Source organism: Equus asinus, chromosome 11, assembly GCF_041296235.1.
Source record: "Equus asinus isolate D_3611 breed Donkey chromosome 11, EquAss-T2T_v2, whole genome shotgun sequence".
Lineage (NCBI taxonomy): Eukaryota > Metazoa > Chordata > Mammalia > Perissodactyla > Equidae > Equus > Equus asinus.
This window is the reverse complement of record NC_091800.1, coordinates 52442348-52460942: the sequence shown is the minus strand read 5'-3', so window position 1 is coordinate 52460942 and position 18595 is coordinate 52442348. Positions and strand designations below refer to the sequence as shown.

The following is an 18595-nucleotide window of genomic DNA, read 5'->3' as shown; positions in this document are numbered from 1 at the left end:
CTTTTTATAAAATTATTTTTAGATGGATAATAAAACAGCCCACTCATGTTGTCAGGATTCATTTAACGGGCTGACGAATGTTACCATCTAAAAATGATTTTACATGTTATGGTTCATTCATTCATTCAAATGTTTAAGTAGCAAGGCATATTTTGGATTTCATCATACACAGGTTAAAGTATGCTTACTGTTCTCAAGGAGCTCACCATCTAAGTGGGGAAAATAGATGAACATACAGTATGAAGCTAACTGTAATCCAGTATGGTAATGTTAGAGTGTGAGTCTAATAGTATGTGAAAAGGGAGGGATTACTCCTAAAGATGTTAGGGAGAGCTTCAGCAGAAGAATGGCATTCAGGTTCATCCGTAAAAGACAAATAGAAATACACTAGACAATCAAACGGGGGAGCTTACAATTCCATAAAGGCAACAGTAGGAATAAGAAACTGGAGGAGTGAAAATAACCATAAGCTTCTTATACTTAGTGTATGGCGGGGGATGGTAGGTAATGGCACTGAAAAAGGTAGTTTGGAGGTATATCGTGGAGGGCCGTATAAAACATGTCAGTGAGCCTGAGTTATACATTTTGGGCAACGATGCTTTCAGCTTATGCAAACTGTGGCATTGCATTGCAAACAGATTAGTGCCATTAAACCTTCCTTGAACCAGCTGGAGCCTGGGAATCTATTCCAGATCCAGTCTATCTGAACTGAAAATACTTAGTGAAATAAAATTGCCTGCGCTGTGCAGAATCAAATTCTGTCCCTCCCACTGCTTTACTTCATATTCTTTGGCATAAAAAAATGCAAGTTTTATCATAGTTTGAACCGCTTGTGATATACCCTTTGCTTATCAAGCATAATGGAGCTAATGTTTCATTATATAGTCACGCGTTGCTTAACAGCAGGGGTATGTTCTGAGAAAGGCATCATTAGGCATTTTTTTTGCTGTGGAAACATCACGGAGTGTACTTACACAAACCTGGATGGCACAGACTAATACACACCTAGACTATATGGTACTACTATAATGGGACTCCTGTCATATATGTGGTCTGTTATTGACTGAAACTTTGTTATGTGGGGCATGACTGTGTATGCTAGACATGTTTTTCTCAAAGGCTGAATGATGTTCTGGAGCATTCCAGTTATGCTTTCATATTGTATTTACCATTTTTATTCTTTTCATTCTTTTATGACCAAATAAGAATGCTATTTAATTCTCTTTTACAAAGTTACTTGTTGATGACAAATACCTTAGAAATTATCCTATGGAGATGAGCATTTGTTACTAGCTTCAAACCAAATAAAAGGTGAAAATAGGCAGTAATACATGTCAGGATTTCAGGATTTGGCCTCTGAAACCAGACTTCCAGAGTTCTAATGCTAAACTGCCGCTTACTAGCTGTGTGAACTTGGGCAAGTTACTTAGCCTCTTTCTGCCTCAGCTTTGCCATCTGCAAGTGGGGAATCATAGTAATTAGCTATCCCATTGGGTTGTCTTCTGAGTACATGTGAATGGTGTAGGTGCAGTTTCTGTAGTTACAATGCTCAGTAGCTAGGCCCCCTCAATGAATGTTGTATTGGGTGCTCACTCACTGTTGGCTGATGTTGTTAATATTGCCATTACTATCATTGTTACCTGAGGGTTTTCTTTTGCAAGACATCGGCAACTACAGGATTAAATTTGTCAAAATATGCTTCTATCAGTACAGCATACAGTGTGATTACAAGGTGGCATGCAAGACAGCACAGCTGCCTGTTTTCCAGTCGTGTCACATAGCTAATCAACTGTGATCTAGCAACTTCATTCCAGTATTCAAGACCTTGCTTTTTTATCTCTTTGATTGTAGGTGTTCCCAAAAGTCGACGAGGGGAAATTTGGCAGTTCCTAGCTTTACAGTATCGTCTAAGACACAGATTGCCTAATAAACAACAACCTCCTGACATATCCTATAAAGAGCTTTTAAAGCAGCTCACTGCTCAGCAGCATGCTATTCTCGTGGATTTAGGTATGCCTGTCATATTGATGCTAATTTACAAAGGTAAACAATAGGTGCTTTTGTGGAGTTTTTTGGGTTTTGTCCTTCGGTTTTTGGTGGAGATAAAGAGTAAGTATTCCTGGACATATTGCTAAAAACAAGCCTTTAAATACCACTTTAAAAAGCAATATACTAAGTGGTTATGTTATAGAAATTGTGAATGCATCCCTATAGGATGAAAGACAAATTAGCTGTCCTAACGGTAAATGAATGGGCACTTGTGACCTGGGAGAGAATTTCCAGGGACAGCATTATAAAGCTATGTGTTTTTTTTTTTAAAGATTGGCACCTGAGCTAACAACAGTTGCCAATCTTTTTTTTTTTTTCCCTGCTTTTTCTCCCCAAATCTCCCCAGCACATAGTTGTATACTTTAGTTGTGGGTCTTTCTAGTTGTGATATGTAGGACGCTGCCTCAACGTGGCCTGATGAGTGGCGCCATGTCCACGCCCAGGATCCCAACCGGCAAAACCCTGGGCCACCGAAGCGGAGCACAAGAACTTAACCACTCGGCCATGGGGCCGGCCCCTAAAGCTATGTTTTTAAATGCTGAATTTCAAATAACTTATGGAAAGTAAAAATGGTATGATTGAAAAAAATATATTATCTCTGATTTTTCTCTAAATTAACATATTATAATACGTATTTTATTATTTTAAAATATCTAAATTGTTGGATTAAATATTGTACATTGACATTTGACTATTTCGTCTGTACCTCTAAAAGCTGATGTATTTAAAATGGCCAGAAATGTTACTTGAGCCCATTTGGGAAAACAAAGGGAGTACCTTATATTTGAGGTCACCTTATATTACAACATATAAAAAAAATCACTGGCCAAAACTTAGTTTTGAACTCTGTTTCTTTTAGATGACAAAAAACTTTTTTGGGGAAAGGGCCCAATTCTGTTAATATTTTTCGATACCAATAGAATTGAAAAAGGAAATTTTACAGAGAAACTGAAAACTTTCGTTGTCATCCTGCTTCTACCACTGAACTGTGGTTTTAGGCAAATTACTTTGCTTCTCAGTCGCAGTCCTTTCTCTTAAATGAGGCCATTGAACGAGGCAGTCCCTATGGACCCCTGCAGATCTGTGGTTCTGTGACCAGAAATTGCTGATGAGATTAGAAATTGGGATGGTGCATTTAGGGCTAGTCAAGATGTCCTAATAAAGAGAAGATGATGATGGGATCAGATTACAGGGAAAGGCTGGTCAGAAAAGAAATGGAGCTAGAATTAATGTCTTGGATAGACAGTATAAATTATAGCATAGTATATAGCAAAAATTTTAAGTGAGAAAGTAGAAGGATTTTAAAAATTGTTTGTTTGATTCTACACATAGCCATCTGTGTTTCCTCAACCTGTTCTTGTTATTTTCTCATATCTTCCCCTTTCTTGCTCTGCAGAATGAATCTTATCAGTTCCTGGGGAAAAAAATCACTTTTAAGCATATGTGGTGGAAAACATTTAAAAGACTGGCCTTTTTACAAGTTCTAACCGACATGAGTAATCATTTCACGAGAAAGCTAACATCCCCCTTCATTTTTGTGGCAAAAGGAAAGTCCCGTAGCAGGGTGCACAGCTTTGGTGGTGAAGATGGGTTTGTTTCAGTGTTTAGTGCCAGGGTTTCAGTGATCCAGGACTGACTTTATTTGCTTGCTGAAATGTCTCTGTGGTAATTTTATACCCAGAGGTGAATTTCAGAGGGTAATTTATTTAAAATCTACTTGACCTTTTACTGTCCTTGTCCTTTTTGGATATATTGAAAAAAGAAAAGAGGTTTACATGGCTCATGGAGGTGGTTTAAGAAACAGAGAGGAGGGGGCTGGCCTAGTGGCGCAGTGGTTAAGTTCGCACGTTCAGCTTTGGTGGTTCCGATCCCGGGTGTGGACATGGCACTGCTTGGCAAGCCATGCTGTGGCAGGCGTCCCACATATAAGAGGAAGATGGGCACCGATGTTAGCTCAGGGCCAGTCTTCCTCAGCAAAAAGCGGAGGATTGGCAGCAGTTAGCTCAGGGCTAATCTTCCTCAAAAAAAAAAAAAAATTAAATTAAAAAAAATTGAAAACCTAAAAAAAAAGAAACAAAGAGGAAAGGACATTTGAAAGAAGTATTTCCTAAATGTTAGACCGAATGTAAAACAAAAAACCCCCAAAAGTCCCTCCAGTGTCGTATTGCAAGCAAAGCAGGAATAAGTCTGCTTACAGACTACTAAGATTTCCTTTTGAATAATATACCTCTTGTAGAATTCTGATTTCAGTGGTCTTTGTGAGAACTTAGAATTTGCCTTGATTTGTAGTCGGAATAAATTTTATGTTCTCTTCTCTTGGGCTCTCCCCGGCCATGTCCTTGATTCGTTTGTGGAATTTTGTTTTGTTTCTAGAAAGGAGTGCTGGTTAGCATCACATGTTTGCTCCACTATCATATATATGGAGCTGGGGTGGGGGTCTGGCACGTAGGACTTGGGACTTGCTAAAGAGAGGGAGACTCTGTGATGGGTACTTCAAGCAAGTCTCGCTGGTTCGGAAAAGGGTGCTTGTTTATTCCTGGAAATCACTGAAATGCTGTTTCATGCTGGTCTCCAACACATCAGGACATCTCAAAACTATTTCTTTTCTTTTCCCCTGCAGGAAGGACCTTCCCTACTCACCCCTACTTTTCGGCGCAGCTTGGGGCGGGGCAGCTGTCGCTCTTTAACCTCTTGAAAGCCTACTCGTTGCTGGACACAGAAGTGGGTTACTGTCAGGGGATCAGCTTTGTGGCCGGAGTCCTCCTTCTGCACATGAGCGAAGAGCAAGCCTTTGAAATGCTGAAATTCCTCATGTACGACCTGGGCTTCCGCAAGCAGTACAGACCCGACATGATGTCGCTACAGGTGAGGCCCTAGAGCTTCCCGAGGAGCTCCTAAAGCTCTTACCAGAAATCTTAGCGGTGGCCGTCTTCTGAATTACAGCCGAGATAAAGGAATCAGGACCCATCGTCTTGGAACTTGGATAAACGTAGAGGCATGTTTTAGTGTGGGATTTGTGATTTTGTTAAACCTCTAAGAGTGTGACATCCACACGCAGAATAACTTTTCCGTAGTTCGTGAAGTGAGTAAATAAGCAATTCTGGACCGGTGGTGGGTACTCAAGGCTCTGTCCCCTAAGTCTACGAGTTATATGGAGAAAGTATCAAGTCATCTTTATTCCCTTTTTCTCAACTTATCAATTGAAAAGACTCATAGATCTTTTATTTGAAATCTGAAGATATACTGACTTTATTCTTTTACTTCGAGTGCATAAAGACTTGATAGAGACATGCTTCTTCTTGAGCTTACCATGTCTCCCCTCCTTTATCTTACTGTCAGACAGGCCCTGTTAGAGGAAAAAGTGTTTCAAGTCAGTAGTTCTTTTCAGTCTGCTTTTCTTAGCATGCTCTGAAGCAGCACAGGTAAGATTTTTTAGTTAAGTAGGGTTTTCACTGCCACTGCTGTCTTCGCCCGATTTCAAACCTCCTGTTTACACGGTTCTCCTCTCTACTTTAAACCTCACTTTCCTCAGTGTATAGGTTTCTAATTAGGAATTTACATTTTATCTGTAGATATAATATCTCAAACAACCACTACCTTGGAATTTAAAGCTTTTAGTGGTAAAAATATAAGGGAAGACTTTAAAGAGAGGAATGTCGGGGTTCTCCTCCTTTGAAATGAGGTAGGCATGATGCCCAGTTAGTCATAATATTATGCTTTAGATAAGAAAGACAATATTTAAAAAATGTTTTAAAAATATACTCTTTTCTCTGGTTCCCAATGATCAGTTTTGACACTTCATATTTTAGTTGCCAATACGGAGGCAAAAAAGGACTGTGTTTTCACTTGATAAATATTGTAGTAAACGGTATTTTCTTGAGCGGATGAGTGGAGCAGGAGTGCTCCAGTTTTCTTTACTCTTCAACATGAAATTTTTGCTGGGGAGATAGGGTTTTGCTCTCAATGTTGGGTTTTCAGGTGTGAGTTCACGTGAAGTGTGTTCACCAGGATACATAAATCAAAAATAGTGATTCGGTTCCTAGTCGATGACTATTCGTAGGTCTATAAACATTTCACAAGTCAAATAATGACTATGGAAGCTTTTATTTTTTACTTTATTTCTAAACAGTTTACCGGTATCTTATATCAGATGGGAAGCATTGGTACCCTTGTAAGGAATTAAATAGCTCTGATTTCTAGAAATAACGGTTTAGTAGCTATCATTAGAATTTCAAAAAGCAGAAAGTACCTAGGAGTACTGTTTGATTTTGGTCCATAAATAGAGAGAGAGATATAGCTATCACATTAGAAATGCAATGGTTTTTCAATTTAAAACTTCCTCATCAATTTGACATTATAAAAATTCATATAAATTGGATTTATATATTAATTTAATATGGCCCAATAAATATTTTATGTCTGTAATTATGAAAATGAAGATGTTTAAAAATCTCGGGTGGCAGCATTATTATAGGCCACAAGGTTGGATACCTGATTCTAGGAGAATAGATCTCTTTGCTCTATAAAGTGACATACAACACTTTCCCACTTTCTAGGGGTAGAAAGATTGTGTTCTTTGTCCAATAGGACTTTCAACAGTGGAAGCAGCAGTGGGCTTGGGATCACTAGGGATTGCTTGATTGGCTTTCAGATTCCCTGTGTCACTGTGTGTGAGCTCGGGCACTGCAGGCTCTCTGTCCATCTGGTATCTGTTACCTTATTTGTAAAGTGAGGCGGTTGAGGTCTCTTTTAATATGAAATATCTTGAAATGTTAAGCGATATATCTGATCAAGGAACTGCCACTCAATCTGTTACTATGTGGGTAAAAGTTTAAGTCAAAGCACAGTTCACAAATTTGCGTATTATTTACTCCTGCTTGATTTTTAGCTATCACAGACCTAAGAGTTTAAAAGTTGCTCTATGGTATCTTTATAATGTTTTCTTTTTTTGAAATATCAATAATCAACTCAGTAGCCAAATGAGGTAATTTTTTCTTTTAATAGTAGATACATTCGTAAATGACTGAAACTTTTGCTTTAATCCCCTTTGTAATGAAAAATATCCTGCTGAAATACTTTGGATGTTAGAAATCACATCTTAAGCTTCTGGCTCCATAGCATTCTAAGCCGAGCAGCGTCTTAGCAATGCAGAATGCCTGACAGGTCTAAGCTGGAGCTCCGTCATCAATCAGATGCTGGACTCAACAAAGAGAGACAGGCATTGCTTCTTTTTTTTAAAAATATATTTCTTTTCTTTTTTTTTTAGGAAGGTTAGCCCTGAACTAATGTCTGCTACCAATCCTCCTCTTTTTTTTTTGCTGAGGAAGATTGGTCCTTGAGCTAACATCTGTGCCCACCTTCCTCTACTTTTTGTATGTGGGATGTCTGTCACAGCATGGCTTGATAAGTGGTGCATAGGTCTACGCCTGGGATCCAAACCAGTGAACCCTGGGCCGCTGAAGTGGAGTGTGCAAGCTCAACTGCTACGCCACTGGGCCAGCCCTAGGCTTTGTTTCTGAACCAAATGTAGTAGGTTCTTTAGAATGGAGGCTTCTCTGGAATTGATCTGAAATAAGAATGGACCTTCCATGAGAGTCCTGAGCCAGGACAGTTCTGATTAAATTCCAAAAGCAATGCCTTCCTGCATGAGGAAAAATGCCATTTCCATATATATATATATGTGATACTAAAACACATGTGACAGAGAAACTTGCTTAATCGTCTTAGATGGACTTTCGTTTCAGTGACTTGCTTTATGATCTCAGTTAAGTGAACTTTAATATCAACTTTAAAATAATAATAAAAATAAAATAATACTACTTTTATTTACTATATATGAATTTATTAAATATTAGAGTAATAGAATGAAAGTTAGTATATTTTATGCACACTCAGATAAATGCGTAATGTTTTATTTTTTTTCTCCAAATTAACTTTAGATTCAGATGTACCAGCTGTCCAGGCTCCTTCATGACTATCACAGAGATCTCTACAATCATCTTGAAGAAAACGAGATCAGCCCCAGTCTTTACGCTGCCCCCTGGTTCCTCACATTGTTTGCCTCTCAGTTTCCATTAGGATTTGTAGCCAGAGTTTTTGGTAAGAGATGCGTATGATCCAGTGGAACAGTGTTATTTATTCCGAGGAATATACTTCTAGCCATATCGTGCCCTGATTGTTTTATCATGTGTTACACAGAATAGCAAATTGCTAGAGGAATTTGATAAATGTACCTGGCTCTATTCTGAGAGTAATTTGAAAACATGTTTTCTTAAATAAAATTGAAATTAAAAGGGAAAGAAGAAGAATTGGGCTCCTGTATTTGAGTAAGCTGTGATAGAGCTATTTTCATTTAAAAATCAGAGTATGCTTTTTTAAAAATCTGAATGAAGGACTTACCCCATATAATTTTCCAGATTTTTATACACATCTTTCCTACCTCTGTTTCTTTGTTTTCCTTCCCCATTGTCCTCTTCAACCTGGATTCAAAACAGAGAGATATGTTCTCTGATTGGGTCAATGGAAATACCTATAGCAATGTTATTTCTAAGGGCATTTCTTAATCTGACTTTTTGTTGTTAACAGGCTAATTGAAATTCTTGTTTCATTGCTTAAGTGACTTTCCTTTCATGCCAGTACAGTCGTGGTGCCAATCTCTCAGGCTGGGTGGCTCAGGAAAAAGCACTAAGCACAGGCGGTAGGGCCTGGGGCAAGTTCTTGAGTTCCTGTCTTGCTCCATCACAGTGTTAGCCACCAGGAATAAAGAGTGTATGACATGGTTTATGCTCCCTTTGGGGACTCTTAAGTCTGTTCACAAGTCTTTTGTTAGCTTTGTCTGAGTCTATTATTTGAAAAGCAAAAATTTTTTTAAAAACACCTTTTTTTTATTGACTTTTTTATCATAATTTTTTTTATTGCGGTACCATTGGTTTATAACAGTATATAAATTTCAGGTGTACCTCATTATATTTTGAATTCTGTGTAGATTACATCACGTTCACCACCCAAAGTCTAATTACAATCCATCACCACACACAAGTGCCTGATCACCCCTTTCTCCCTCCTCCCTCCCTCTTCCCCTCTGGTAGCCACCAATCCAGTCTCTGTTTCTATGTGTGTGTTTGTCATTGTTTTTATCTTCTACTTATGAGTGAGATCATATGGTATTTGACTTTCTCCCCGTGACTCATTTCACTTAGCATAATACCCTCAAGGTCCATTCTTCTTAAAAAACAACTCTTTAGTGGAGGTTTGTTCTAATGATGTTGTTTAGGATCTTGATGACCTCAGAAAGGGCTCCCACAATTTTTATGTTTTGCTCTTCTATTTGGTATCCATGGTGAAAGCGGTCAATATTTATAACTCTGTTTTTGCTAAATGTGGGCTTTTTGTCAAATTATGAGTGTTGGCCCAACTGTAAGTCATCACCAGAATTAGAAAAAAATGAAATAGAATAGAATACAGTGAAAATATCAGAGTATTACAAATAGTAAGGAAAAATGTTGTTTGGAGAAACTTCGGTTTTGAAGATACGTGTGTTATATGTATATGTGCACCAGGTTACAATGTACAATGTCTTTCTTATTGGGGGCTGTGACTAATATATGTGGCTATGTATTATATATATATAAAAGTCAAAATATTTATATAGTTTTTCTTCTCAGAGAATAGTGTGTCAAATCAAAATGATATTTCAGGGCACCTCTCTTTGACTTACCCTTGGAAGCTTGATGTCAGAGTTTAAGACACAAATCTCCCCAGTAACCTGTTTTTTACTGTGAGAATATCGATGATGCTGTCAGCTCTCCAGTAGCTGCTCAATCCCTTTCTTTGAATTTAGTAAAGAATAGAGACTGTCAGGAAGGGAAAGGATGCATGAACAAGAAGAATGACCATGTTTGAACTGGTTGTTTCACAATTCCCTCTATTTAAAAGACTCCCTGTTGTTTATTATTGGTTATAGAATGATAGATTGAGAGAAACTTTCATGCAAAAGGATTTGGTGCTTTTCAAAACTGTTGCATGTTTGTGTTTGTTAGGAAGCTGAGTTTAAAGTTAGGGTAGCTTTCCTTTTTCTCTTTCACTTCTGATTTAGGTTATATACTGGTTTGGGGATTTGTCTTTTAAAGTTTTTAAAATTTGCTTCTCTAGTAGAGGTTTAATTACATATTAACTGGTTCATCTACTTTTTTATTGTGGTAATGAGAATTTAAATAGTACTAACTGGTTATGTTGATTTGTTTTTGTATTCCCCTTGTGAAGAAAAATCTCAGCATTGCTTGAATAAGTGTCTTTGAGGTTTACCTTGTCTCCATTAAATTTGTGGCTGGAAGTTATAAATAAATACATAGACAAACAGATATATAATTTGTCTTTTTTATTACCCTGCACTTATCTGAGATTCCTGAATAAGTAAAGAGAGTATTCAAACATCTGTTTACTTGTTTCAGTCATAGTAATTAAAAAAAAAATAAACTAGATAGTTTTGACCAATAGCTTTTGCAAAATATTCTGTGGTCCTGCTGCTGTGGTTTAAAACAGCAACAGCAAAACCCCACCAAAAAGCCCTTTAGCACAAAGAGTATGCTTGCTACAATAGTGGATGCATAATTTTGATCATGAAAATTATATTCTCTTTTTTTAGATATTATATTTCTTCAGGGAACTGAAGTTATATTTAAGGTTGCGCTCAGCCTCCTGAGCAGCCAAGAGACGCTTATAATGGAGTGTGAAAACTTTGAAAATATTGTTGAGTTTCTTAAAAGCACGCTACCTGATATGAATACATCTGAAATGGAAAAAATTATCACCCAGGTATGATTTAAGTGAAGATAACAAGATATAAGATTATACAGCAGTTTCTCTGCTAATTATGTATTAAGTGTCTTGGGATAAAGATCTAGTTTTGCTTGACAGGTATTATTTTTTCAGTTTTTTAAAATTGGATTGATATATTTTATTTAGAAATGAGGCTGTTGTGAAATTTCTACCTTGTGATATCATCTGTGTGGCTGTGCACAGGAAAAGTGGTCCAGTGCTCCATAATGCGTTTTTCAGGAATCCTTCCAATGTAGACCAATAGTATGATGGAGGATAGAACAGACGGAGTTAGGAAGACCAGAGAATAAAATGAGATCGACTTGCCTTTGTAATGTTGTTAATTCTGTTTTAAAATATACAAAGAGTCCATATGGCAAGAGCGTAGGCTTTGGAATTAGACAGCATTGTATCTGCATCTTCTAGCTCTTTTATTAGTTGTTTGGCTTGCACACATCACTTTAATCTTCTGAACCCTAGTTTTCTCATATCCAAAGTGGGACAATACTGATCTGAGACGTTTTGCAAGGCTTAAATGAGGAGACTTGATACATCAATCAGAGTCCCTTGCAGTACACAGAGTCCACCTCCAATGATTCAGACGAAGGTACCGTTTACAGAGGTGTGGGCAGGGTTAAGGGAACCAAACATGGATGTCCACGTGCCCAGAAACTAGTAACAGAGGGAAGCTGTTCATACCCATGGTGCTGGAGGGGTGGGGGAAGATATAACAGTGTTCCCAGGCCCAGTGAGTGCTGGAACTATGGAGGCAGGGTCTCTGGAGGTTATTGTACTCTTGGTGAGCCAGGCAGAGAAGAAATACCCAACTTCATTCTCCTGCCCTTTCTGATCTCCTTCTGTCTCCTCCCATTGGCCATACCCAACCAGAAGCCAGCAGGAGAGGAAGTGTGGGGAATGCAGGTCACAAGGGTCTGCCTCCCAGAGTACAGCAGAATGGGTGAGGGCAGAGAGTGCATCTGGGGAGCAAATGGAGAGTAACCAACACACCGTGTATCTAGTCTCTGGCTCTTTATAGGGACCAGGTAAGTGGTACTTATATATTACTGTTGTCCAGATGACATGAATAGGCTTAAGACCAGATCTGTAGACAAAGGAGACAAGCTCTATGAGTTTTAACAAAACTTACCACTTTCCTAGAGGCACTTGGGATGGCAGATAAAAGACAGAGTTTAGAGCAAGGGAAAGGGAGTTTTGAGATCTTGTTCTGGTGCTAGCTGTGTGACTTTGGGCAAGTTACAACCTCTCTTGAGTCTCAACTTCCTTCCTACCATAATGATCCTATTACTTCTTCACATTGTTTTTGGAAGCAAATGTAACCAATTAGGTTGAAGATTTGTACGCTCTAATTCACACTGTAACATGAACGCTTATTACAGTAATATTAATACACATAAAATTTTCTTTCCATTACGTGGGATCTACATCACAGGCAGATTATTCTGTGAAGATCTGTGAACTTTTTTATTTCTTAAAATGCTCTGTAAGCTGAAAGGTATAGCTTTTATTTATATATTTGCTTGTTTATTTGTTAAATCTTCAGAAGTATGTGTTTGACTGGCAATCAGTCAGAGATTGTACTTTTGAGAGAGTTGATCTCTGATTTGACATCAGGTCCCCTATCTTCTTTTTTTTTTTTTAAAGATTTTATTTTTTCCTTTTTCTCCCCAAAGCCCGGTACATAGTTGTATATTCTTCGTTGTGGGTCCTTCTAGTTGTGGCATGTGGGACGCCGCCTCAGCATGGTTTGATGAGCAGTGCCATGTCCGCGCCCAGAATTTGAACCAACGAAACACTGGGCCGCCTGCAGCGGAGTGCGTGAACTTAACACTCGGCCACGGGGCCAGCCCCAGGGTCCCCTATCTTCTAAAGTTAATGAGGGAATTGCCTGGCTTTAGAGATTGTTACTAGGATTGATGGATAGAATTTATGGGCAGGTAGATTTGGACTTGATTTTTAGAGAGAATTTTCTAACAGTTAAAGTTGATTGACGTGGAACGAACTCCTGATTTTAAAGGAGACCTTGATGAGCTTCATTTATGGTCAGTATAAAAAATGCAAATAATGCAGAAAAGCACAAAGAAGAAAGTAAAAGGAACTACAAATCTCAACACCTTGAGATTTAAAACCTTAAAGCTTCCTTTTACACATCCCTCTTTGCTCATATACACATATAAATATGTATACAGTTTTATGTAAGTGAGATCATACTATACATACTATTGTGTAACTTGATTTTGTATTAAAATACTTGTAGAGTATTGGACATCTTTCCATGCCAGTGAATATAGATCCATTGCTGTCATTTTTAATGAGTGTGTAATAGTCCATTGAATCCATACCCATTCGGTAGGAAAAATGATGCTTGTTTGAGAGAGATGACCAGGTTGTCTAGAAATCCCACTTAAATTCTGAGATTTGAGTATCTCTAATAGTAGTAGGGTAAGTAAGTTAGTCAGATTTTTTTGTGGTTCCTTTTCTCCCCACAGCGTTAGTGTAGACACTGTTGTTTAAATGGCAGCTGCTGCCTTACCTTCCATATTAAGTTTAGACTAAGGAGGGCTTACCTGTCTTTTAACTTCTATGCAAACTGTCTTCCAATTGGGTGGCAAAATGAGAGAGTGGAGGCAGCCCCAGTTAACCCTACAGTCTGTATAGTGCTCAGGATGTGCAATTTGGAAGATTCTCTGTGTGGTAGAATATGTAAGTGACTCCTAGGTGGCTCACATGGATTAGCAAATGCATGAAATATTTATTATAAGACCTTTCTGCCCCACCGACCATCAGAAGTGCTTTTGGTCTCATTAGTATAGAAATGCTGTATGCAATTCTGCTTACTAATCAGCAAAGATTATCTCTAACATAGATAAGAATTAATAAAAATGTTGTTTGGTATACTACATTTTGGGAGATAGTTATTAGATTATGTATATTTTGGTTGCAAAATATCCTTGAATATTATCTTACTCTAGTGTCTCAGCCTCATCATGAGAATGTTTCAATTGTGTAGAAATAATCTATTTGTCCTTATCCTGACAGTCACATCTGTTGTTCTTCCTTTTAGTATGCCATACTCTTCCTGATTAATAGGTATTTGGAAATCCAGATGAAGTACGCCACATACACAGACTGTATCTGCTATACATACTGAAGGCCAGATTAACCCCTGGTGTTTTCATGGCAGGTTTTTGAGATGGATATTTCTAAACAGTTACACGCTTATGAGGTGGAATATCACGTGCTGCAGGATGAGCTTCAGGAATCTTCCTATGCCTGTGAGGATAGCGAGCCTATGGAGAAACTAGAGAGGGCCAATAACCAACTGAAGAGACAAAACATGGACCTCCTAGAAAAATTACAGGTAAAGAGATAAAGATTTGACCAAAGAAGTGCTTGCATGCCTGCTGCATACACAGAACTATCCCAGGAATGATAGAGATGCGACATGGATTGAACTGTTGCTGACTATGGGCCTGTGTATCAGACTATCTCCACGTGCTCCAGAGACTACAAATGCACTTGTTCATTTAAATACCACTTGGGAGAGAAAATGTGCACTCACGAAATAGTTAAATGGCAATTCAAAGTGGAATCTAGTTGAATACCTATTGGGTGTCGTGCACATTTGGTTGAGTTCAAGGAACGAGTGGTTGAATATGGGAAATTGGGAAAACTGTGGGGATTTGGGGCTGAAGCCGGACGCTGAAGGGTTGATGGAGGAAAGGAGTGAGGAGTTGGGGGCGGTATATATAAGGAGATATGTTAGAGCAGCAGAGAGCGCTTGACGTCAGTTTAGGATGTATGTTGGGAAGAAGTGGGATAAATATGATGGATGCAGATGACTTTCAGTGTCAAGCAGAAGAGCATGGCTTTCACCCTGTTGAGAAGGAAGTCTCTCAAAATGTTTGAGCCATACTTCAGAAAGATCAATCCGGGAACCTTGATAAGGCCAGATTAGAAGGGGGCGGGAGAAGGTAGGGAGACCAGCTGGAAGTCATTTGCAGAAATCTGATTGGAGATGATGAGAATCGTCTAGAGTAAAACTCTCAGAAATGGAAAGAAAAGGAGGACAGTTTTGAGAGAATTGATTGAAAACATGTAACACAAAATCTCTGCCATCAAGGAGCTTACAATTACTTGGGAATATAAAATACTATATATTTATTTATAAATGCACACTTACAAATGCAATAAGCAATTTAGTATAAACTAATATTCCACATCTGCAACTTGTATATTGTGTGCTGTGTATCCAAGCCCTGAGGGCAGGCTTAAGAGTGATCACAGAGGGGAGGTTAGAAGGTGAACTTTCTGGAGGGAGATGAGTTCTGAGTCCCTTACTACTTGGATGTTTCAATGGTGGTTAATTGAGCACTTCCTCGTTAGGGAAAGTGGGTTTGGACTTGCTTTATATTATAATGATTTTTATTAATGGCTACAAACTTTTTTGTTGAAAGTTCAATGTTGTCATCATGTCTGGGTTCCCAAGTTCTGTGGGAATCTCTGACACCCATAAAAACTGATAAGATTCCAAGGATGTGTTCAGAAAACCCTGCATTTCCAGTCAGAGGGCAAAACCCCTCTTTTTGCACCTCCAGGTGTGTCAGAAATCTCCTGTTTCTCCCTCAGCCGATCCCATTCACTCCAGGGGGACACCGGTGTGTGGAGTGAGGAACCCCCCGCCCCCTACTGTGGGAAGATGATTTAATATTGTGTTTTTGGTGTATTCAGTGAAATGAGATGTATTTTGTTAGTACCGAAATTTTATTTTTGAGAAACCTAAAAATCTCCATTTCATGGAAAGTTTCAGAGTATTTGCTTCTCATAATATGTCATTAAGTAATATGATATGATTAGTTAATATATGTAAGGCCTGGCTGTTGCTACAATGAAGAATCAGAGTCTTCAGATTTTTGATTTGAAGGATTTTGTTTTCCCCTCCCCCCCCACCAAAACAGATTGCTCATGCTAAAATCCAGACCTTGGAATCCAACATGGAAAATCTTTTGACCAGAGAGACCAAATTGAAGTCTTTAATCCGGACCCTGGAACAAGAGAAAATAGCTTATCAAAAGACAGTGGAGCAGATCCGGAAGCTGCTGCCAGCCGATGCCCTCGCCAATTGCGAATCCCTGCTCAGAGACCTAAACTGCAACCCTAACAACAAAGCAAAGACGGGAAACAAGCCATAACTGAAGAAGTGCCGTCTCAGCAGAAAGTGCTCTTAGAATGCTACGGAAGGGAAGAATCTGCATGCTGCTGGCCCAGCGCTGGACCCTGGAGCTGACGGAACCACCTGAGTCTGGTGCTGCGCCCTCGTCCTAGCTGTGGACCTTGCTTTTCTTAGCCTACGCCAGTCCTAAGCCATTGTACATACGTAGACTGGTTTTTGTTGTTGTTGACTATGTACATATATATAAGATGGACATAAAGGATTCATGCTTTGAAATACAAGGAGTCGATGTATATTAAGAGCATTTTTTTAAATCAAAACTTCATGAAATCCACACCAAAGGGAAGTTAAAATGGAGTTCCCCTTGGACACACGTGAAATTATTTTGTCTTTGTAGTGAATCAGAGCTAGAGCATCTTTGTATATTGAAATATACTTGAAAAAAATGAATGTATTTTTTTCTCCAAAGAGCAGCATGTTTCACTCAATAGTGGGGAAGGGGAAACATTTGTGCAACTATGCATATCTGTCTGAAAATCTACGGACATTGTATATATATGAGGAAGACGACTAATTGCTAGTCATGCTCCTATGGGTTTTTCAGGAAAGTGGGGACGTTCCTCCCCTGCCTGCTTTGTGCCAACTAGCATGTTGTATCTACATGCATTTTGAGTCTGGATAGGTGTTACTTTAGACGTGCATAAGGAGAAAGCAAGACATTGTGGTGGAGTCTACCCACTCAGCTCGAGGGGAAAGAGAATGTTGCTAATTTTTAGCAAATTAGACCAGCATTGTTACTCAAACTAAAAATATTAGGTGTCAGAAATTTAATGTGAGACCTGAATAGTCTAGATCAACTTTTTACCTGTTAATCTAAATTACTCCTGCAGTTGTGAACAGACTTCCCTTGGGGTGCCAACAAAAAGTCCATGACATGGATTTGCCATTTTCCCACCAAAAGGTGGGCACTCTTACTTATTTCTCTCTACCTTTAATGAAAGATAAGGACATGCAATTGTGATTGGTTTTCTAAAGATGATATGCTGGGGTTTTTTGTTTTCGTTTTTTGCCAATTGACAGAATCTAATAAACTCGTAATCATCTTCCCCTTCCATGTGAAAATTTATGAGATCTGTGAAATGTTTAAGAACGAACTGTTGAAATCCATCAGAAGGGAAGGAGAAAGTGGCACCAAGCCCTTCTACAACCTATCATTCTGAATTTGGACTCCCAATTTTCTCAGCCTCCAGATAGCTTATTAGAAGACTTTCATGCGTGCTGGGTGTATGGAAGAAGAGTAACTTTCAAAGTACATTTGCAGTTCTCCATCTCACAGATGATCTTACAGTAGTGCCTCTGAAAGTTGATGCAGCATTTTTGCCTTTCCAGACAATATTTATCATCACTGCTTTTTGCAGTACTTATGTGATCACAGATGGGTTATCTGGGATAATTTTCTTCAAAGGGAGTTTGTTATACACAAGCTATAATGTATTATAGAGTAGAAGAGTATAGCTCTAATCTGCTCGATGAGCAGATGATAAGCATTGAAACCCCCTTCTACACCGTTACTCAGCGTAAATGTGATGACTTGTTACAAATCAGCATGCCCTCTAATCCAGACAGTTTCTTAAAAGAAAATAAAGTCTTATTAGTAAAGTTAATGTAATTTCTAAGTTCAAAAAAATGCTGATTCTAGATACCCCATTCACTTAGGGCCACCAACTGATTTGTTGCTTGGATTTCCCTAAAATTTCTCTATTTGTAGGCGAGGTTTTTCTTATGAAGAGTATGACAAATATCATCTGGTTACTGTCTGGTGATGAAAATTACCTTATGTGTGTGATACACAGGTGGTAGCCAAAGAATCTTCACGTTGGGAAAAGAAACTTTTCCTTTCAATTGTTCAGTTTAAAGTAAATTTTATTCTGGATGTTGAGTCAATGTTATGAGTTGTATTACAGTGTTCAGAGATTGAGGTGTCTTGGATACAATATTTCTTTTGAAAATGAATTTTCTTTTTCTTTTGTGATTTTTTAAAATGTTCCGCTAGTTATGCTTCATGCATTGTTACATCTTCATCCAATCAATGTAATGTCTAGTTCATTTACAGTAAATACATTACTACAGTTTCCTTGGCTTATTGGTTTTACTATTGTTTGTCATAGGAGAGAAAAAGCCCTTGGTTAGAGTCCTTCACAAAATCTGCATAGGTTGGATGGTTGCTACTTAAAATTGGTTCACTGGTAATTCTTTTCAATAGAGTCAGAGACAACAAATATAATTTTTAGGAACATTTATGAAAGTACATTGTCAATTACCAGTTTCTAACTTCTTTCCTAATGGATCCTTTTGCTGATGAATATAAAAAGAAAAAGACAACCACGCTGGCAGATTTGCATTCTACCCCTTTTGTTTTCTGTGCCCCTTCATAGATAACAAGGGAGAGAAAGAAGATAAGAAAATACAAAATTTTTAAATTGGGTTAGTTCCCAAAGAATTAAGGACACCTTGATGCATATAATATGAATGCGTTTA

The 18595-nt window shown here is 38.3% G+C and overlaps 1 protein-coding gene across 13 annotated transcripts in view; it reads left to right on the top strand.

The window, feature by feature from the left end:
- The window catches only part of TBC1D4 (TBC1 domain family member 4), a 172429-nt gene extending 154240 nt beyond the window's left edge, over positions 1-18189 (top strand). For all 13 annotated transcript variants that reach the window (XM_014859991.3, XM_014859990.3, XM_070519952.1 and 10 more), the window contains 6 exons: positions 1852-2010; positions 4670-4914; positions 7989-8148; positions 10694-10863; positions 14069-14245; positions 15843-18189. In XM_014859991.3, coding sequence (XP_014715477.3) covers positions 1852-2010; positions 4670-4914; positions 7989-8148; positions 10694-10863; positions 14069-14245; positions 15843-16076 — 1145 coding nt within the window. In that variant the 3' untranslated portion in view covers positions 16077-18189. The remainder of the gene's footprint in view (positions 1-1851; positions 2011-4669; positions 4915-7988; positions 8149-10693; positions 10864-14068; positions 14246-15842) is intronic.
- Positions 18190-18595: the final 406 nt, after the last annotated feature.